The 23,763-nt window shown below is 35.5% G+C and overlaps 1 protein-coding gene across 1 annotated transcript in view; it reads right to left on the bottom strand.

Moving 5' to 3' along the window:
• Nucleotides 1-6,649: 6,649 nt before the first annotated feature.
• Nucleotides 6,650-23,763, bottom strand: part of LOC128579076 (ankyrin repeat domain-containing protein 26-like) — a 161,988-nt gene continuing 144,874 nt past the window's right edge. Inside the window, exons 25-32 of the mRNA XM_053581353.1 lie at nucleotides 20,772-20,985; nucleotides 19,284-19,464; nucleotides 17,139-18,056; nucleotides 16,088-16,240; nucleotides 8,719-8,789; nucleotides 8,279-8,372; nucleotides 7,101-7,174; nucleotides 6,650-6,767 (exon numbers count right to left, since the gene is read on the bottom strand). Coding sequence (XP_053437328.1) covers nucleotides 6,650-6,767; nucleotides 7,101-7,174; nucleotides 8,279-8,372; nucleotides 8,719-8,789; nucleotides 16,088-16,240; nucleotides 17,139-18,056; nucleotides 19,284-19,464; nucleotides 20,772-20,985 — 1,823 coding nt within the window. The remainder of the gene's footprint in view (nucleotides 6,768-7,100; nucleotides 7,175-8,278; nucleotides 8,373-8,718; nucleotides 8,790-16,087; nucleotides 16,241-17,138; nucleotides 18,057-19,283; nucleotides 19,465-20,771; nucleotides 20,986-23,763) is intronic.

Genomic DNA, 23,763 nt, shown 5'->3' on the forward strand with positions numbered 1-23,763 from the left:
AGTGGATACAAATGATGGCCGAGGAGGTCAAACTTTCACTCTTTGCCAATGTTATCATTTTATACTTAGAGAACCCAACTGATTCAACTACACGACTCCTAGAAGTGATCAAGATATAGAGTAATGGTGTGGAGTATAAAATCAATGTGCTCAAATCAGGAGCCTTTGTGTATGCAAATAACAATTAAAATGAGAGGAAAACAGGGACACAATACCCTTCAGAGCAGCTTCAAAGAAAGTGAAATACCTGGGAATATACTTAACCAAGGACATGAAAGATCTTTACAAAGAGAATTATGAAACCCTAAGAAAAGAAATAGCAGGAGACATGAATATATGGAAGAATATGTCATGTACACGACTGGGAAGATTTGCATTGTTACAATGTTTATAAAACCCAAAGTAATGTATGGATTCGATGTAATTACCATTAAAATACCAACATCATACTTTGAAGAAATGGAAGAAAGAGTTCTGCATGTTGTATGGAAACAATAAAAAAACCCATAAAGCCAAGGAAATTATTAATAATAAAAACAAATCCAGAAGTATCACTCTACCAGACTTTACATTATATTGTAAATCCACAGTTATCAGAACAGCATGGTACAGGCACAAAAATAGAAATACAGGCATATAGAACAGAATAGAAAACGTAGAGATGAAACCAGCTTCTTATTGCTATCTGATCTTTGATAAACCAAACAAATAATCACTATTCAATAAATGGTACTGGCAGAACTGGATAATTCACATAAAAACTGAAAGTAGATCTGCACTTTTTGTCAACTTGCAAAAATTGAATTCAAGATGGATAAAAGTTTAAATCTAAGACATGAAATGATAAAAGTCCTAGAAGAAAGTGCAGGGGAAAACTTGATGATGTAGACCTGGGGAAAGATTTTATGAAGACTCAGTTGGCAATCCACGACAACACCAAAATTAAACAAATGGGACTTAATTAAGCTGGAAAGTCTCTGCACAGGTAAGGACACAAAAACTAAAGCAAGATGCCATTAATCCCCCACCCTCCACCTCCCTCCCTGCTCCCTCCCTCCTCTTTCCCCCTTCTCCCTATTATTACGTTGTAACTGGGTTATAGCTTTCATGTGAAGGTCCTACATTAGTTTCAAAGGGTGAGTACATTGGGTACTTTTTCTTCCATTCTTGAGACACTTTACTAAGAAAAATATGTTCCAGCTCCATCCATGTAAACATGAAAGAGGTAAAGTCTCCATCTTTTTTTAAGGCTGCATAATATTCCATGGTGTACATATACACAATTTATTAATCCATTCATGGATCAATGGGCACTTGGGCTTTTTCGATGACTTAGCAATTATGAATAGGGCTGCAATAAATACTCTAATACAAATATCTTTGTTACGATGTGATTTTTGGTCTTCTGGGTATATGCCCAGTAGAGGGATTACAGGATTGAATGGCAGATCTATTTTTAGATCTTCAAGTGTTCTCCATATCTCTTTCCAAAAGGAATGTATTAATTTACATTCCCACCAGCAGTGCAAAAGTGTTCCCTTTTCTCCACATCCACGCCAACATCTCTGGTTTTGGGATTTTGTGATGTAGGCTAGTCTCACTAGCCTATCATCTAACTCACTGGAGTTAGATGATATCTCAAAGTAGTTCTGATTTGCATTTATCTGATGATTAAAGATGATGAGCATTTTTTCATATGTCTGAAGGCCATGTGCCTGTCTTCTTCAGAGAAGTTTCTCTTCAAGTCCTTTGCCCAGCCTGTGATGGGATCCCTTGTTCTTTTCTTGCTAATGCGTTTGAGTTCTCTGTGGATTCTGGTTATTAAATCTTTGTCAGAGACATAACCTGCAAATATCTTTTCCCATTCTGAGGGCTGTTTGCTTGCTTTACTTCCTGTGTTCTTGGCTGTGCAGAAGCTTTTCAGTTTGATCAAGTCCCAGTAGTGTATTTTTCAAGCAGCTTCAATTGCCTGGGGGATCCTTCTCATGAAAAACTCGCCCAACCCAATTTCTTCAAGGGTTTTCCCTGCACTCTCTTCTAGTATTTCTATAGTTTCATGTCTTAGATTTAAATCTTTAATCCAGTGAGAGGCTATATTGGTTAATGGTGAGAGGTGTGGGTCCAGTTTCAGTCTTCTACAGGTTGTCAGCCAGTTCACCCAGCACCATTTGTTAAATAGGGAATCTTTTCCCCATTGAATGTTTTTAATTGGCTTGTCAAAGATTAAATAACGGTAATTAGCTGGATTCATCTCTTGGTTCTCTATTCTGTTCCAGACGTCTACTTCTCTGTTTTTGTGCCAGTACCATGCTGGTTTTTTTGTTTGTTTGTTTTTGTGGTTTTTGGCCAGGACTGGGTTTGAACCCACCACCTCTGGCATATGGGACCAGCGCCCTATCCCCTTGAGCCACAGGCACTGCCCAGCATGCTGTTTTGATCACTATTGATTTGTAGTATAGTCTGAGGTCTGGTAGAGTGATTCCTCCTGCTTTGTTTTTATTTCTGAGTAATGTCTTGGCTATTCGAGGTTTTTTCTGATTCCATATAAAACTAAGTATTGTTTTTTCAAGATTTTAAAGTATGACAGTGGAGCTTTAATGGGGATTGCGTTGAAATTTTATATTGCTTTGGGTAATATGGACATTTTAACAATGTTGATTCTTCCCAACCATGGCATGGTATATTTTTCCATTTGTTAACATTCTCAGCTATCTCTTTTCTTAGAGTTTCATAATTCTTTTTATATAGATCTTTCACGTCCTTTGTTAGATAAACTCCAAAGTATTTCATCTTCTTTGGCACTACTGTGAATGGAATAGAGTCCTTAATTGTTTTTTCAACTTGACGATTGTAGGTATATATAAAGGCTACTGATTTATGAATGTTGATTTTGTAACATGAGACGCTGCTTTATTCCTTGATCACCTCTAAGAGTTTTGTAGTAGAGTCCCTAGTATTTTCCAGATATACAATCATATCATCTGCGAAGAGTGAAAGTTTGATCTCTTCTGACCCTATGTGGATACCCTTGATCGCCTTTTCTTCCCTAATTTTGCTGGCTAAAACTTCCATTACAATTTTTTTTTTTTTTTTTGAGATGGAGTCTTAAGCTGTCGCCCTGGGTAGAGTGTAGTGGCATCACAGTTCACAGCAACCTCTAACTCCTGGGTTTAAGCGATTCTCCTGCCTCTGCCTCCCAAGTAGCTGGGACCACAGGTGCTGGCCACAACACCTGGCTATTTTTTGGTTGTAGTTGTCATTGTTGTTTGGTGGGCCTCTGCTTTGGATTTGAACCTGCCAGCTCAGGTGTATGTGGCTGGCACCTTAGCCGCTTGAGCCACAGGCACTGAGCCTACTTCCATTACAATGTTAAAGAGCAATGGAGACAATGGACAGCCTTGTCTGGTTCCAGATCTGAGTGGAAATTATTCCAATTTAACTCCATTCAATATGATACTGGCTGTGGGTTTGCTGTATATGGCCTCTATTAGTTTAAGAAATGTCCCTTCTATACCAATTTTCTCAAGTGTTCTGATCCTGAAGGGATGTTGGATGTTATCAAAAGCTTTTTCTGCATCGATTGAGAGAATCATATGGTCTTTGTTTTTTAATTTGTTTATGTGCTGAATTACATTTATAGATTTACGTATATTGAACCAGCCTTGAGACCCTGGGATAAAACCGATTTGGTCATGATGTATGATTTGTTTGATATGTTTTTGGATTCTGTTTGTTAGAATCTTGTTGAATATTTTTGCATCTATATTCATTAGTGATATTGGTCTACAATTTTGTTTTCTTGTTGGGTCTTTTCCTGGTTTGGGGATCAGGGTGATGTTTGCTTCATAGAACGTGTTGGGTAGTCTTCCTTCTTTTTCTACCTTTTGGAACAGATTGAGTAATCTTCAAGGGAATATGTGAATCCTAGTAAAAGTGGAATGTAAATGTCTTAGCCAAATAACTAAGAGAATGCCACAAAAGCTATGTTAACTAGTGTAATGAAAATGTGTCAAACGGTCTACGAACCAAGTTTATGGTGCCCCATGATCATACTAATGTACACAGCTATGATTTAATAAAAATAAAAAAAAAACTTAAGCAAATAAAGAACCTTTGGAATGGGAAAAGATATTTGCAGGTTATTAATCTGACAAAGGGTTGATAATTAGAATCCACAGGGAATTCAGATTAATCAACATAAAAAGAATAAACAATCCCATCTATCACTGGGCAAGAGTCATGAACACAACCTATGAAGAAGACAAATGAATGGCTAACAAACATGAAAAAAATGGTCTTAATCATCACAGAAATACAATCAAAATCATTTTTAGATATCACTTAACCCCACTCAGAATAGCTTACATCACAGGGTCCCAAATGAGATGCTTGTGCAAATGTGGAGAAAAGTGAACATCTTTACACTGTTGTTGAGATTGCAAACTAATAGAGTCTCTTTGGAAATAAGTAGGGAGAGTCCTCAAAGAACTCAAATTATACCTCCCATTTGATCCCACAATGCCACTACTAGGCATCTAGCCAGAAGAAAAAAATGGCACCTTATCATAAAGACATCTGCATTTGATTATTGCTGCTCAGTTTACAATCACCAAGATGTGGAAACTACCCTAGTGCCCACCAACTCATGAATGGATTAACAAACTGTGGTATATGTATACTATGAAATACTACTTAGCCATAAAAAGATGGAGAATGTACATCTGGATAGTTAGAAAACATTCTTTTTAGTAAAGTATCACAAGAATGGAAAAGCAAGTATCCAATGGATTCAACAGTAATATGAAGCTGGTAGACCAACTAATACATGCCCCCACAAAACAAAAAGTCAATTTAACTCCAGTTGAGCTAAGGGGGGAGGAAAAAGGGGGAGAAGGGAAGGGGATCAGTGTGGTCCCACCTAATGGGCACATGTAAGAACATAGGGCACATCTCCCCAGAGTGAGAAACAATTATAATAGGGACTTTCCCTAACAAACTCAAAAACAAAACAAAACAAACCCCCACAAAGTTTAAGACTTCTCTATAATAAACATGCCTTTTCCCTGTTTCTTGCAGCTTTTCATTTATTTTTATTTTTACTTTCTATTTTAAATTTTATTTATTTCTGTTTTAAACTTTCTTTTATTTGAGCCAGGGTCTTGCTCTGACTCAGTACAATGCCATGATCATAGCTCATTGCAACCTCTAATATGAAGGCTCATGTTACTTTCTCACTGCAGCCTCTTGAATAGCTGGGACTATAGGGAAGCATCACCACACCCACACCTGGATAATTATTTTTTCTTTCTTTCTTTCCTTTTCCTTCCTTACTCCCTCTCTCCCTCCCTTCCTTCCTCAATTAAAAAAGAGGGTCATCAAGGCCATATCTTTCAGTCTTAGTTAGCTTTACCTCTCAGCACCACCTGCAGGTCCTTCCTTCCTTCCTTCTCTCCTTCCTTCCTTCCCTCCCTCCCTCCTTCCTTCCTTCCTTCCTCCTTACTTCCTTTCTTCTTTCCTTCCTTCCTTCCCTCCCTCCTTTCTTCCTTTCTCTCTCTCTCCTCTCTCTCTCTTTTTTCTTTTCTTTTCTTTTCTTTTCTTCCTTTTCTCTCTTTCCCTTCCCTCCCTCCCTTCCTTCCTTCCATCCTTCTTACCTTTCTTTCTTCATTTCTTTCTTCTCTTTCTTTCTTCTCTCTCTCTCTTTCTTTTTGTTCTCACATTACCTAGGCTTGTCTACAGCTCCTGGTTTCAAGCCTTCTACAGTGCTTAGATTACAGGCATGAATCACCTCTTACAGCTTTTCTATCATCCTGTTTCTCCCCTTGCTTTGAACTCTATTTTTTTTTTTTGAGACTAGGTATAACTTTGTCACCCAAGATCAAGTACAGTGCTACCATCACAGCTTGATGAAGTCTCTAATTCCTGGGCTCAAGTGATTCACCTGACTGGGCCTCCAAGGAGCTAGGACTACAGTTCACCATGATGGGCTAATTGGTTTATAGTTTTTGTAGAGATAGGCCCAGGCTTCAGGTGATCTTTTTGCCTTGGCCTTTTTACTTTGGCCTCATAAAGTGCTGGGATTCCATGGCATGACTGTGTATTAATATTCCTTAATACAAGGTCTCATCCAGAGATCTATTTTTCATCACTTTTTTAAACTAAAATCTTTTACAATCCTACACTTCCAATTAAAAAAGAGGGCCATCAAGGCCATATCTTTGAGTTTTAGTTTGCTTTACCTCTCAGCACTACCTGCAGGCACTGACTAGGCCCTTCCCTGTGCTCCTGGATGAGCATCTATCCTGAAATCTCCAAACCTGAAATCCAAAATGCTTCAAAATGTTATTCATCTTACATATAAAGATGACAGCACAAGTGGAAAATTACACATCTGAATTCATGTGACAGGTTTCATTGAAAACACACATCTTTGTTTCATGCAAAATTTAGTACTTAAAAATATTATATCAAGTTACATTCGGGCTTTGTGCATAAGTTGTTCATGACGCATTAATGAATATTGTGTTTAGACTTGGATCCCATCCTCAAGATATTTTTTTGTGTATATATAAATATTCTAAAATCTGAAATACTTCTGGGCATTTGGGGTGCAGAATGTACAGCCTGTACTAGTAGAGAAAAAAAGTTCCTTTTAAGTATGATAGAAAGTAAGAGATTGACTTACTGAACTTGTAGATGACACGTACTTCTCAATGCAGTCCAGTGCCTTTCCAAAGTTTACTTTCATTTTTGAATTTTCTTTTTCAAGGCTAAAATACATATTATAAAATAATTCTTATCACAGATAAATTTTTAAAATGCCATAAAGCTTGTGAACAAATATCTAAAGGCATAATTAGAGAATTTCTCAAAGATTAACAAAGCAGATGATTTGGCAAAGGTATTTTTCTAGGTGTATTTTTGGAAAATGTATAAAATTTTGAAAAAATATACAAAGGCATGCATTTCAAAATAGCTTAAAGTTGAAACTTTCCTTGGCTTCACACAAACATACTTATTATCTGAACAGATACAATCTCATATTACACTGCTATTTGCTTTATGAATACTCAAGTTATTTTGTGTGCTGCTTTTAACTGTACCTTTGCATGCGGTCTTCCATCATCCTTTTACATTTTATAGTCTCTGCTAACTGATCTTCCAGAGATTTCTGCACCTAAAACAAAACATTAAAAATAATTTACACTTGGAAAAACAAAATGTCCACCAATGGATTAATGGATAAATGAAATGTGGTATACATAAAAATATTATTCTTGGGCTATGACAATGTTTTTATTAAAATCTTACTACACAAATCATTAATTTTAGGAATTAAGTCAATTTCTTTTGTAAAGTCAAGGGGACAGGCACTACTTGCAATAAGTACTATCACTATGAAGGGGATAGATATTTTTATCAGAAACGTTTTTCATATTGTCTACCATATTCTTATACGCAGGTTGTCCCTGATTTGGGATCCTCCAACTTCCTATTGTTTGACTCCATAATGATGTGAAGCCCTTGCAAGTTTGACATAATGATGATGGCCACCTTAATTTTTTTGACTTTAAAATGATATGAAACACCCCAATTTCAATGTATGTTGAATTTTGATTCATGATCCTTCCCAGGCTAGCAATATGTGGTATGAGGGACATACAATGCTTTATTATAGACAGACTTATACTGGATTATTTTTCTTTTTTTTTTGGCCGGGGCTGGGTTTGAACCCACCACCTCAGGCATATGGGACCGGCGCCCTACTCCTTGAGCCACAGGCGCCGCCCAACTAGATTATTTTTTCAACTGAAGGCTAATGTAAGTGCTCTGAACATGTTCCAGGTAGGCTAGGCTAAGTGAGGATGGGTTTATTGGGATATAACCCCATTGAAAGTCAGTGAGCATCTGTACTACAGGTTGAGCATCTTAATATTAGAACCTAAAATACAAAATGCCCCCAAATCCTAATCACTTTTAGGGTCAAAATGACATTCCAAATGGAAAATTTGACATCTGACTTCATGTGCCATGTTGCAGTGAAAACATCTTTGCTTCATGCACAAAATTATAAAACATTACATAAAATTATCTTCAGGGTGTGTGAATATGGTGTATATATTACAAATAAATTTGGGTTTAGACTTGAATTCCCTTCCCAAGATATTTCAATATGCATGTACAAATATTCCACAATCCAAAACATTTCTAGTCCAAAGCATTTTGAGTAAGATACACTCGGCCTATTCTGCCACAGAACTAAAATAAGAGATTAACTTACGAAACTTGCACTTGACAAGTCTTTCTCATACTGGTTGAGTTTTTCGGCTTGGTCTTTGACAGTAAGTTTTAATTTGGAATTTGCCATTTTGATCCTAAAATATAATTTTTAAAATAATTAATGTCAGATAATTTTTTAAAATATCATGCAATTTTTGAACAAACACTTGAAGGTATGTTTATGTGAATCCTTAGATATTTGAAAAGTAGATGATTAAGCAACTATATCATTTTTCTAGCAATGTCCATGCATAATGTGCAAAATTTAGAAACAAAGTAAAAAAAAAATGCATTTCAAAATAGCTTAAAGCTGAAAATTTTCCTAAGATTCACACAGATATAGTTACTATTACAACTAGCACTAGTCTCAAACTGTAACACTTATTTTCTTTATAATACTCAAGTCTTTTTATTTTTCTTTTTTGCTGCTTGAAAGCATACTTTTTCCATTGGTCTAGCATCTTCTCGGCACGGTGTCCTTCCTCTTTGAGTTGATCCTCTACTTCTTGAAACTAAAACAAAGATTAGAAAAATGTTTACACTTGGAAATGACCCACATTTCCCTCACTGGATGGACAGCTAAAAAATGTAGCTTATAGAAATCAAGGTTTTTAGACTAACACACTATTTGCATTAAAAATAATAATGATCTAGTACAAATCTGCTCATCACCTGAAGAGATTTTTTAGCTAAATTTCATTGGAACCCTGACACACCCCTTCATTCTGCATATTATTTATAGATACTTTTCTGCCATCACTGCACAGTGGAGCTGTTGCAACAGGAATCTTCTGGATCATAAAACCTAAAATATACTATTTGGCCCTTCACAGAGAAGGTTATCTACTCCTGTTATAGGATGAAAACACAACATTATTCTTGCTTTTACAAATTATATTGTATTATTATTAATTTTACAAATTATATTGTATTACATAAATACTATTAAATACTCAATAAATACACTATTCTTAATTTTACAAACTATATTGTATGAGATAAATACTCAAATTTATAAAATTGATAAAATGGGGAAAGAGAAGATTACATTATGATAAGCATGTATATTTTGTATTCTAAGATCACAACATCAACTTTTATTATTTTATTTTATTCACATTTAATTTTATTGTAACAAGGCAACTTATATACTTTCAGCATCTAACACTCACCATCATCTTTTCTTTTAGGAAAAGGAAAAGGACTTTTAAAAATAAATGGGAAGAAAAGTACAACAGAGAATGTCAACCCCAAAGTTAAGTCGCAAGGCTTAAGTTTTCACTAGGAGAGAATTTAATCTAAATCTGTCGCCTTAAACTGTGAGGATGACTATTAAACTTTGCAATTAAACATGACAAAGGAGAGGCCATGATGTTAAAATTACCACTTAACCTACCCAGTCACGTCAAAGCTATGTTTTACTAACCATCGTGACCAGATGTTTATTTTATTTTTTTTCTTTTTGTGAACATGAGCAAGTAGACAGGCACAAGTTGGTAAATGCTAACTGTCCATATTCATAGACACATTGTAGTCTCTGAGCCAATTTACAGGGAAAATAGAGAAAAGGCTAGAACTTTGTGCACTGCTACACGGGGGACAGCACACTTCAGCTTCCCACAGAGCAAGGGGACCAGGTTTTCCTTTTTCTCTCACATCTCAGTTGTGTGTATGCTTCAGATGACAACCAGATGTCTCATGGAATAGTTTGAGAGGTGGACATTTACAGAGGCCAAAAGATCTGGGTTTGAGTACTGGCTCCACCAGTACTAGCTGTGTGACCTTTAGCAAATTAGCAACTTGGTTTCTTCATCTACAACATGGACAGAATAGCACTGATTTCCTCATGTGGATGTTGGGAAGACTGAACTGGGGAATACACGTAATGCACTTAGAAAAACGTGAGGCACATGGTGAGTGGCATATAATATTTACTATTAACATCTTGTTGTATTTTATGTTCTAATTTTATAGTTTAGGCAGGTGACATGCCAATGAAAATGGTCCCCGACAGCTGCACTCAACTATCTCCACACTACTGAAATGGGCAATAAGTGCATAGCATGATGCCCACAACAGTCCCAAATTCTGTAGATAACAGTCACCAACTCCAGTAGCCAGCAGTGTTTTCGTCCACTCATAAGAATTCATGGCTTACTTGTCTCCATAGCAATCAGTGGGATGGATGACCATGCACTGCAGTGCACAGAGCATCTTCTAGAGTGAGTTGTATGGAACTTACATGACCCCAGGCAATAGCCTCAACCTGAAAACACTGTACTCCATTGATAAATCAGGGTGCCTTGATCCCTTCATTCCCAGCAACTGGATATGATGGGCTGCACTAGCAAGCACTCTGATGATCAAGTTAAGGTCATGTGCTGTGGTAGATCAGAAAGGCCAGAGCTTTTCAGTTGGAAAGGCAATTATCAATCTACAAGTCCCAATTCTGACTTTGTAATGAAGGAGTACTAATTTAATTTTTTTTCTATAGTGAGAATGATATGAATATATTTTTTTTCCTGCTGGTTGCATCTACATTCACTTATTTATTTGGTTGAACACTTTTCTTGGAAATTAAATTAGTATTAGCAGGAAAGAAGCAGACTGGTTTGGCCCTAACTCATTAAAACAAACAAAGAAAAAAACAAAAAACAGAAAAATATTTTCTTGCTACTGTTGAAACAGCAACGAACAATAAGAAAGAACTACAGGAAATATTTCAAACTTTATCAATATTAAATAAGATTACATGAGGAGATAAGCAAAGACATAGAGTACTTTCCAGATGTATATCTTTGAAGGAGATAAGGAAATCAAAATATAATTCCTTGGTATAGAGAATATTTTCAATGAAAAGGCCATTTTTGATTAGAATGCACTAGTCTCTCCTCTATAAAACCTGAATAACTTGATTTAGAATCAGAAAAGGGGCTGCTGGAGTCCTTATCACATAGGCCTGGCCCTAATGTCCTTTGAAGCACTGAGACCTGTCTCTCAGGTTAAACTGCAACTCAGTCTGTTTCCCTCCATCTACCCATCATCCCTCGCAACCACTTGCTACACATATATTTTACAGTTTCTCTCCCCCCTCCCTTCTAAAAGGCATCTTTAAAAGCCACTGACTATCACTGAAACATTGGGCAATCATTCATACCCCCCATGTGCATGGTATTTGGAAATAAACCTTTCTCTTATTATCTACTATAACTGTGAGTTGATCTTTTCAGCACATCAACTTGGGGAAAAGGGCAAGTTTCCCTGAGATTCCCCTTCACCTTCTTTCCATATAATTTCCTTAATTCCCCAATTACAAACTTCATTGGGAAGATATTGCAATGGATAAATCACAGCTAGACATATTTACAAAATACTTTTCACTAAATTCTGTTAAATACCATCTATTAATTATAAAATAACTTGGGAAAAGTCACTGAAATATATATCCCAAATAGAGAAAATTAGTAACAATAGCAAGAAAGAGTTTTTTTCTGTTTTTTTAATAAAAAAGTTCCAATTTTATATTTTATTGCTTAAAATATATTTAGAATAAAATTTTATTATATCAATTATCAGTATAGTATAAAGTATTTAATTATATTCTAACAAATGTTAATCTAAAACATTTTCAATTTATATAAGGATAACTTATAGGCGTATCAACTTTTGCTATTAAATCATAGCTGTGTACATTAACGCAATTATAGGGTACAATGTGCTCGTTTTATATACAACTTAGATATTATTCTCACCTTAAGCAAATTTATAATTGAACAAGATGACTCTTCATGAAAAAATAAAGGCCCTCAGAATGGGAGAAAATATTTGCAGGTTATACCTCTGATAAAGGTTTAATAACCAGAATCCACAGAGAACTCAAACGTATTAGCAAGAAAAGAACAAGTGATCCAATCACAGGGTGGGCAAAGAACTTGAAGAGAAACTTCTCTAAAGAAGACAGACACACGGAATACAGACACATGAAGAAAAGCTCATCATTCTTAATCATCAGAGAAATGCCAATCAAAACTACTTTGAGATATCACCTAACCTGAGTAAGAGTAGCCCACATAACAAAATCCCCAAACCAGAGATCTTCGCATGGATGTGGAGAAAAGAGCACAATTCTACACTGCTGGTGGGAATGCACACTAATATGTTCCCTTTGGAAGGATGTTTGGAGAATACTTAGAGATCTAAAAATAGACCTGCCATTCGATCCTATAATTCCTTTACTAGGTATATACCCAGAAGACCAAAAATGACAATATAACAAAAACATCTGTACCAGGATGTTTATTGCAGCCCAATTCATAATTGCTAAGTCATGGAAGAAGCCCAAGTGCCCATCAACCCACGAATGGACTAGCAAATTGTGGTACATGTATAACATGGAACATTATGCAGCCTTAAAGAAAGATGGAGACTTTACCTCTTTCATGTTTACATGGATGGAGCTGGAACATATTCTTCTTAGCAAAGTATCTCAAGAATGGAAGAAAAAGTATCCAATGTACTCATCCCTACTATAAAGCTAATTTATAGCTTTCATATGAAGGCTATAACCTAACTATAGCTCAAGAATATGGGGAAAGGACCAAGGGAAGGGAAGGGAGAGGGGAGGTTATGGTGGACGGAGGGTAAGGGCTGGGGCCACATCACGGTGCATCTTAGAATGGGTACAGGAGAAACTTACTAAAGGTAGAATACAAATGTCTACATACAATAAGCATGAAAATGCGATGAAGGCTATGTTGAACAGTTTGATGAGAATATTTCAGATTGTATATGAAACCAGCACATTGTACCCCTTGATTGCACAAATGTACACAGCTATGATTTAATAATAAAAAAATTAAAAAAAAGCAATGCAAAATGAAGGACTAACTTATTCTGCACAGATTAGATAACAAGTACTAAAGAATAAAGTCAACGAAAGTCAGAACACTCAGAGAAAGTTTCATGAAGAAGGAAAAATTGTGCTCAGGTCTGAATGAGGTTAGATGATCAGAAGCTAAAAAAGCGGGAAGCACAGCATGAGCAAGGCAGAGAGATGGTCAAATCTGCTAACTAACTGAGGATGATAGTCAATGGCAGGGAAATAAAAACACGTCCGCTTGATATCATTTAAATTAATGTTCATGGGACTATGATGCATTGGTGGCAAAAAGTAGAAACAAACCTAAAGGTCCAGCAAGTGAAGAATCGATCACCAGTAGGACCACACAATAGAACAGTACCAGACCATGAAAAGAAATGAAGTATTGATCCATACTACAACGTGGATTCATCCTGAAAACATGCTTTGTGAAAGAATCCATCACAAAGGACTAAGTAGTATATGGCTCCATTTATAAGAACTGTCTACAAAACAGCATGGTACTGGCACAAAAATAAAGATGTAGATCTATGAAATTAGATAGAGAGTTTAGAGATGAACCTAGCCACATATCGCCATTTAATCTTTGAAAAGCCTACAAAGAGCATGCAATGAGGAAAAAGATCCTTATTTAACAAATGGTGCTGGAAGAACTTGTTATCCACATGTAGAAGACTGAAACTGGACCTGCACCTCTCACCATTGACAAAAAATTGATTCTTCGTAGATGAAAGATTTAATTATAAGACACAAAACAATAAAAATTCTAGGAAAGAGTGGGGGAAAACACTTGAATACATTGGCCTGGGAAAAAACTTTGTGAGACAGACCCTCTTAGCAATTACAGCAACACCAAAAATCAATACCTGGGACTTGATCGAGCTTAAAAGCTTTTGCACACCTAAGGCTATCGCAAATGAAACCAACAGCCAGCCTTCAAATGGGAGAAAGTTTTTGCATGTTATGAATCTGACAAAGGCCTGATAACTAGAACGTACACAGAACTCAAATTGAACCATAAGAAAGTATAAACAACCCTCTCTATAAGTGGGCAAGAGATTTGAACAGAAACTTCTCTGAGGATGACAGACGAATGTCCATCAAACACTTGAAAAAATGCTCATTGTCTTTTAATCACCAGTGAAATGCAAATCAAAACCACTCTAAGATATCACCTAACCCCAGCAATCCCAGAACTACAGATGCTATTGTGGATATGGAGAGAAGGGACGCTTCTACCATGCTGGTGGGATTGCAAAATAATACAGCCTTTTTGGAGAGAAGTATGGAGGATCCTCAAAAATCTAAAAGTAGACCTACCATTTTGACGCTGCAATCCCATTACTAGGTATCTATCAAGAATAACAAAAATCATTTTAACACAAAGACATTTGCGCTAGACTGTTTACTGTGACTCAATTCATAATTGCCCAGTCATGGGAGCAACCTAAGTGTCCATCAACCTATGAATGGATCAACAAACTGTGATATATGTATACCATGGGATATTATTCAGCCATTAAAAAGATGGAGACTTTACATCTTTTACATTTACCTGGATGGAATTGAAATACATTCTTTTTAGTAAAGTACCATAAGAATAGAAAAATAAATATCCAATATGAAATCCATACCTCCATACCTATATGAAATCAATATATAAACAATTACATGCTCATAAGAACAATAAAACACTCTTATAGTCCAGTTTGTGGGTAGAGTGAAGCGGGGTGGGGAACGTTTGGCAGAGTGAGGGAGGGCACGAGGCAAGATCTCACCTATTGTGCACATTGTGAGGATGTATAATGTGTCCCTTGGAAAAAAATAAAATAAAATTTGATTGATAAAGTCTCCTTCCCCCCCCCACCCCGCCACCCCGCCACCCCAAAAATGAACTGTCTAGATAAGCAAATCTATGGAGATAAAGGTAGATGGTGGTTGCCCAGGCCTGGGGAAAGTGGAGGGATAAGATTAGGGTGGAGGTTATGGTTATAAGATGTGGGGTTTCTTTTCACATTGATGCAAATGTTCTGAAATTGATTGTGATGATGGTTCCACAACCCTGTGAATATACTAAGAGACATTAAGTGGTGAACTGCATGGTATGTGAATGAGACCTCAATACATTTGCTTTTAAAAATCCAATGGCAGGATCTGGATAATTTTCTTAATTCTTTATTTTGGATGTACCTCCTATCCAAGACCTGAATATTTCTGTGCTTTTACAATATAATTAAAGTGAAATGGAAATGAAGGCAATTAACTTTGCAAAGAGTTTATAAATTAACCTAAAACATTTTCATTTTATTTATTTATTTATTATTTTTTTTTTAGAGACAGAGTCTCACTTTATGGCCCTCTGTAGAGTGCCGTGGCCTCACACAGCTCACAGCAACCTCCAACTTCTGGACTTAAGCGATTCTCTTGCCTCAGCCTCCCGAGCAGCATTTTCATTTTACACAAGAATATAAAGGCCTTTCTCTATGAGTTAAACTGAAATCCGTGAAATAAGTATACACAGATTTTGTATCCATTCACAAAATTGAAGATATGTTCTGGAACATTTCATTAGACATTACCCTGATTTAATCTGGCTTGCCTCACAATGGCAATAGAGAAATCACTGAAAACTACTGCTTAACAGGAAAAATGTCTCACAACTTCTGTGAAAAATGATGCATAATCCTCGACTTTCCTAAGGGCATATATTATAAGAAAATATGGTATATTTCTAAGTAATTTTAAGGAAAAGTGGAAGAATGAAAGTCAGAATTTAAGAAATAAGTACATGATAAAGATAATAAAATTGTACAAAACTACTCATAATGAAAATATGAAAAGAAAGCTGTCACCTGCAGCTAGTGTTCTAAAACACTTTATTTTATTGGATCAGCTCTAGATTAACGGGTGGCATGTTAATTATGTACATACTTGGTTTGTCATCTGACTTATTTTTCTCATTGAATGTTGGGTCTCATCTTCTAAATGAATGTGACAACGTGATGTAGTTTCTAGTAACGTCTCCGATCTGGATAGTTTTTGCATGGTATCACACAGTTCTTGGCGAAGTTGTCTCAAAACTGCCTGGTAAGATATTTTTGTTGCAGATATTATAAACACTTTATTATTAGGATGTGTTAATAATATTTAACTTTAACATATATACCTTGAAGATTATCATCACATACATTGCATTGACTCACCTTCTTTTCCTCCTGTGTACACATTCCTGTTGACCACTAAATTTGGCTAAGGACACTAAGGAAAGTGCTACCTCCCCCCCAAGTCAGTATTCTACTGCTCAGACAACAGATTCAGTCCTCTATTCATTCCTTCCCTCATAAATGTGAAATGCATAAGGACCAACTGAAGGCTTAAAAGGAATGTGAAATGCGTAACAAAAGATTCATATGCATGTGGATGGGATAGTGGTGGCAAATTCTACCCTGTAAAATGGTTTCTTTCTTTTTGATTAGAAGCTCAGATCAGCCTCAAAGTTTCTCACAAATTCAGTCCTCTGCTCAAACTCTCCCAATAATCCCTACTTTAGAATAAAAGTAAAATTCCAATGGCTCCTGCAGGCCCTAAGTAAGCTGGCCTCCACCTCCCTCCCTAATCTCAACTCCTGCAAGTCCTACCCCTACTCAGCTTCCTACTCACTTTTTTCTGCTTCGGCTCTGTCTTAAAATGAGGCAACATAAAGACACTAAAATTATGATTTCAGCATTTTTACTCTATGTCTATTAACAATTTATAACTTAAACTCTTAAAATGTTGTAAGTGACACACTGTCTTTACTCAAGGTAAAACATCTCTCAGCACTAACTTTTATTTGCTGGAAACAAGGTATGTTTCTAGGCTGATATCACAAATATAGATCTAGATAGTCTCACATTCAACCAGATACGATGCTTAGTCACTACCAAATACCACTTCACTTTTCTTTTGGAAGTTTGAAAAATGTTTATTTCTTGATACTTACTTCTCTTTTCACTTTCTCTTTTTTATATTGGTACTGCCTTTCTTTTAAGTGATTGCATTCGTCAAGCAACTTCTTGTTTTCCTCTTCCAAAAACAGACTGTACCTTTCATGCCCTACTTCAAGAGCCTTCACCACTGCAGCACACGGGCTGTCTCTGCTGTGTTTTGCCTTCTCTTTATCTGCAGAATCCTTGTGAACATCATCCAGCTGTTGTTGAAGTGACATAGTTTTACATTGCAGTCCGGACAGTCTCTGCTCTAAAGACTCCTGCTTTACAATGTACATACTCACTGTTCTTTGTTCACTTTGATACTTCAGTTGAATGTTCTGCTTTTCAAACTGTGCTTCCATCAGGTCTCTCTGTGCACCTTCTAGAGCAAAACTCTTCTCTCGAAGAGCATCTTTCATGTGACAAAACTCAGCTTGCAGGCAACTGAATTTCTCTTCTGCATCACAGAGTTGTTGGAAAAGGGTTTCGGCACGAGAGTTCATATACTCCAGTGTACCAGACCATTCTTCTTTTGTTCTCTGGACAATGAAGGCAAGGTCTCTTTGGGAGACCTGACTTTGGTGACGCTCATTGTTAGCATCTGCCAGTCTGAGACGGTGGGATTCAAGTTCTGCTTCTAGTTTTTTCTGGTTTTCTTTCGCTTCCTTCAGTTTGGCTTGTAGCACTTTATTCTCGTCTCGTAGTATGTTGAGCTGGCCATTATACTGGGCTGTTACTTTCATTAACCTTTCTTCACTGAGCTTTACAGCATTTTGAAGATCATCAGTCTTGTCTTTGATGATTTCCAAGTCCCGCAAGTGTTTCTTGTCTATCTCCTCATTGTTCATTTTCATTCTTTCTACTTTCAATCTTAGTCTGACAATTTCTTTGTTCAGGAGATCTCTTTCATGTTCATGCCTTTGACAATTCTAAGTAAAAGAAAGGAAACTTTTAGCTATCACTCAATAAAATATCACGATTTCCCCAGAAAGTAAATAATAACATGCACATTTATGAAATGAAAGGGTTGTAAAAAGCAGCTAACTGGGCAAAGAAGCTGGATCCAAACCTCAAACCTTATAGAGCATAAATTCCTGAAAGTTCAAAAATTTACATGAATGCAATGAATCTGTGAAAGCAAAAAAGAAATCAGTAAAGAATTTTTATGAATCTCCAAATTGGAAAAGGCTTTCTTTGAATGACAACAAATCCAAATGCACAAAACTCTAATAACTGTGACACACTAGAAAGTTGGGTGTACACTCTGGTGTCTAACCTACATCCCCCTCCATAGTAGGAGCCTCAGCTCTGCGTACACTAGAACAGGCAAAATTTGCCAACGTTCTTTAAGTTTTTTTTCTGAGAGCATTCTATAGATATTCTACTCTTCTAACATTTTTATCCTAAGTTATAACAATTGTATCTATTGATAAATGACAAATCTAGGCATTGTGCAAAGCATTTCTCTATATATCAATTAACTCAGTTACTGATCACAATTCTGAAAAGGAGAGATTAAACGTATAAGCCCCTTGTAGGATTTTCCTCAGTCTTCTGATCCTAACCCATGAGGCTCATCTACCAAATCACAGTTACCTCTCTGGAATAAATAGATAAATGCAAAATAAGCCTTATATTTCAAAACACAAATGACAAATAAGATAAAATTTGCAGAGGTCTTCTTAGAAAATCATGAGATTACTTTAGATTACAATACATTTTGTTTCTTTCCTCTTCATAATGTTTGAAGTTGTAATAAATGTGAAATAGGGGAAAAATCACTGAACTATTTTACTAGGAACAAAACACCTAATAAGTCATCATTAAGTATATATTATGGTATATTATTTAAAAAAATTCTTTGTATTGAAATAAGATACTACTTGGATGCCAAGATTTATAATAAACAACTTTAGCTATAAATATCATAGTTAATTTTTAAGGCAAGATTTTGTTGATTTTTTTTTTTTTTTTGTCCGGGGCTGGGTTTGAACCCGCCATCTCCGACATATGGGACCGGCGCCCTACCCGCTGAGCCACAGGCGCCGCCCGATTTTGGTTTGTTTTATAACAATAAGCATTGAATCAAAGAGACATCACAACTAATAGTGATGAAGTAAAATAATAAATGTGATGTTAACCAAAGATTAATTTACCTCCAGATTATTTCTAAGGGTCCCCAACTCCACATTTTGGGCTCTCAGTCTGTGTTCCAATTCTTCTTTTATCGCAACTTCTTTTCTATGTTGCTCTATTTCTCTTGTTAACTTTTCCTTAATTTGTTCAAATGCTATAGAATCATTTTTTCTCATCTCTTCCATTTCTTTTAGTGTGAATCTGCAGTTAAATATACTTATCTTAAAATTCATTTTGTTAGCGAAAAGTTCATTTTGAGACCTCTTCATCTATTCATTGATTATCTAATAAAATGTCTGTTTTCTTGAATATTTGTTTTTTCTAGTTCTAAGGTTTTGAATATCTCACTTCATTTTCTCCCAAAAGACATGTACACATGAAAAGTAGATGTGAAAGAACATTCTCCTAATTGGTAAGTTTCTGTTAGTTTAGTTACTTTTGAAAAGGATATTGAAAATTTTCAAATGTATAAGTTGAAAATTACTTTTTTACATAGTCATAATTACTCCCAAACTGGGACAGATCATGGAGTGTAAACTAACCAAAATTTACCATTTATAAATAAGTTTATGAATTCACTGGAGGGAAATGTTCATCTAAACAAAACAACACAAGCATTCCTGAAAGTCACTGGCAGTGTAAGAGAACTCATTCTGATGTCTCTCACACAACATATAATTGCAGACTGCTATTTTTATATTTGCTACCCACGTGTTCTGTGTTTCTGTTTTGAGTGATAATTTCAAGGTACTTGTTGATGCTGGTATATATTATAAACAATTCTGAAATTCCTTTTGGGGAAAGACAAGGTCTAATATTTAATTAAACAATGAAGGATAATATATGTTTTCAACACAAAAGTTTAAATTAATTTTATCTGTGTAGGAGAGATGTTGAACAAGCGAATCAGTAGTCACTTTCCATTTTCCTTTTCATTCCCTGCATTATGAAAACAAACTATGTAATTTCCTTAAGAAACTTCTTCTGGGTTGAAAAAGGCCAATTGAAACTCTGTTGGTTGAGTTATAAATTTGCATAAACATTCCTGAGAACCATTTCAAAATATTGATCAAAGCCATTTTCATTAGATTACTTTAACCCAAGAATTCTATATTGAAGAATATGTTAAAGGCATATAATTTGAAAATTAAGACTTGTGTAAAAATGTTCATAACAGTATTAATTATAATACAAATATTTAAAATTCCAAATTCAATTTGTTAAATAAAAGGAGATTTCCCTAAGGTGAACTTCTAATATAGTTATTAGAATTATGATTTAAAAGAATATACATTTAATTATCAGTAATTGTAATTACAATTAAGAACTTATTTTATTATTTCCAAGAATTTTATACCACAGAAGACTAAGATGACTTCTCTCCTATTAAATACCAGATGATATGTCAGCAATGTCAAAAATTCTCCAATATATAAATAAATAAATATTTCAAATAAATAGTTCTAAATAAATAGTTCAAATGTTTCTTTAAAGCTAGGATTTCATACCTCAAACTGTGGAGTTTTTGCTCCCATTCACATCTTTGATGGTATAACTGTAAGTTTATTCCTTTCGTTTTAGATAGCTTCATTTTTAGAAAAATAATCATAGTTTCCAGTGCTTTGATATTATCTGTAAGTTTTTTATAATAATTTTTATTACGTTCTGCATGGCTCTTATAGGGAAGAGCTGTGTTTTGAATTTCCAATTGGTTAAAAGAATCTATATCATTATGAAAAAAAAGAAAGAGAATACAGGAACAGTTTTTATATATAAAGGGCTTCATATTCTCACAGTCACTCACTCACACATTATACATATATAACCCAGTGGGTACCGTGGCGGACATGTGATACTGAGCTGTGCAGACTAGACAGGACCTCTGCTCTTATTTAGCTTGAAGTAAAGTGAAAAAAAAAAAAAAGACAAAACAGTGACAATTATTAATTCAGATAGATTCTGTAAGAAAATTAGTATGTTATGTAAGAGAATTTAATCTATACTGGGCCCAGGGAAGATTTCTCTGAGGAAGAGATGGCCATACTGACAAATGAAGGATGAGAAGCAAGCAGTAAAGTAAAGCAAGAATAAAAGCATGCTGGCCAGTCCATAGCATGTGCTGAAGTTCTACTGCAATCTCCTTCTAGCCAAGACAGAGGAACAGGTGTTAATTTTCCATCTTCCCCCTTACCCCCCCCAAAAAAAAAACCCCAGCCAAAACACATTAAACAGTTATTATTAAGACAGTAGAATTTAGGCAACAAAGACAAAGATCTTTGAAAAATAGAAAACAAGAGAAGGAAGCCTTGGGAATGCCCCAGATCCCTGTCTTAACAGAGTTTTCAGGAAAGCACACCTGGAGAAAAAAAATAAAAAAAAGAAAAAGCCTGACCTACACGCTACCAGACTCCCCTAATTGTTGTTGAGTAAGGACAGTCTGAAAAGACCAAAGCAGACAGTGATCACAGGATAGCAACTGAAGAGGAGAAAGCAGTATAGTGAAAGAATCCTGGAGATGTGTGGAGATTCCCCTCTCAGGTATTTATCAGAATAGTCAACTGTGCATGTGTGCTAGGAATTATTTGAGACTAAGAGAAAAATTATCTAAACAACATCAAGGTAAACCAAGCCCGGTGCTCATATAGTGCCAGGAAGTGTCCATTCTCATAATGAAGGATGGAAAAACACAGACTGCATAAGATAATCATGAAATACATCTTGCCTCTTGCGTAGGGTATTATCTCAAATTATAAAAGCAACAGCAGAAAGGGACAAGCTGTTTTAAAGTAATGCAACCCTATCCCTATGTAAATCTTAAGAAGATAAGTATAGACATGGAAGAAATTAAAAATTAAAAAAAACCTGTACTGATAGACGTGTAAATTGTAATGTCAGAGAGGCAGACTACACCAGATAGGAAAAAAAAAAAAAAAAAGATTAGATATCATGAAAGAAAATATTCACAAAACTGAGATATTTGTGATCTATGAGAAACCTTTGATGAAAAAATACTTCTAATTATCCAAAACTTCACAAAACCACCCAAAGGGAACTAGATGTCACTAGGTTCAACAAATACAGACATATCACAGATTTACTCACAGATTTATCCACCTAATGTATATACATATAATGTTAGAAGAAAAACAGAATTTAAATATACAATACACATATAAAATAACATTGTAGATTGTTCTCTACTTCATAATAGTACCGTTCAACAGCATGCTGTGCATGTTGTTTTATTAATAATTCACAAACTTCTGTTACTTTTTATATTTCCATCAGTGTACATCCTGTTTGTTACATATGAAAAGATTTCCTCTGCTATTCTAACAATTTTATTTTCATCTTTTAAGGCCTTAGACTGCTACATGAAGCCTTCATTGATTCCTGCTGTTTCGCCAGATAAATAGGCACCTCCATCCTCAGGGCTGCCTTAGTACTCTAGTGTCATCTCTACTGCAATGTTCCTACCTAAACTGTAAGTCGTTTCTTGCCATGTCTCTACCCTTTGCCCCTGGATTGTAAGCACAATATTTCAAAACTTCTGGAACACTCTTTATCTGTTTTACTGAATAATTATTGATGCTGTAGCTGGAAGGAATATAAATAAAACTGTCAAAAATGAGTTTTCCAGAGATCATGTCTGAGTTGACACTTAGATGAGCCAAATTAAAGGGCGTAGGGGCGAGGAAAGGATGAGAGCAGGAGAGGAAGCAGAAAGTGAGAGAGAAAAATTCCTGAGGAAACATATGTATATGTATTTGTCTACAGTAGAGGGATTGGTGAGCCAGGCATTCTAGAAGCTCAGGGATGCCAGCAAAAAATGCAGACAAGGAAGAGATAGCAGAAATCCTTCTATGAAATTTCATGTGCTTGGATATTAGTATTTCAAAGAGATATTAATTATCCCATTTTCACCGAAGTAAATCACTCTAAATTCTATATGGAAGATGAATTTCAGTAAAACACAAGTGAATGGCAGTAGATGAATTACAAGGAAATATTGGAAGATAAAGGCAATGTGGGCCTGAAATAAGTGAATGTTTCTTGGAAATATTTTGGATATCAAATATCAGTGCCCCATATAGGATGGATGTTTTTACCAAATAAATAAACATATAAACCCTGGTTTTGTATTTTAATTGTTTCAATATTAATAAAAAACATAATAACTATCTGTGGATATGTCTATGTAATACAAAAGCCATTAGGAGTATCATAACAGCTTTCAAAGAGTTTGATGTTGCAGCATTTATGTGATGGAATATTATAAAAAGCAAAATAAATTAAACCAAATATACTTGTGTCAATATGGATTGATCTCACAAATACTGAGCAAATAAAAGAAAGTCACAGAATGACATATGAAGCCTGACAATTAAGTTTACAAACTCACAACCGTGTCCTTATGTTGGTAGTACTGTACAAGCCCCTCATTAAGGTTTCACAACCTTGGTGTATAAGTGTCTCATAACTCTGTTTATGTTGACTGTC

The sequence above is a fragment of the Nycticebus coucang genome, chromosome Y (genome assembly GCF_027406575.1).
Source record: "Nycticebus coucang isolate mNycCou1 chromosome Y, mNycCou1.pri, whole genome shotgun sequence".
Lineage (NCBI taxonomy): Eukaryota > Metazoa > Chordata > Mammalia > Primates > Lorisidae > Nycticebus > Nycticebus coucang.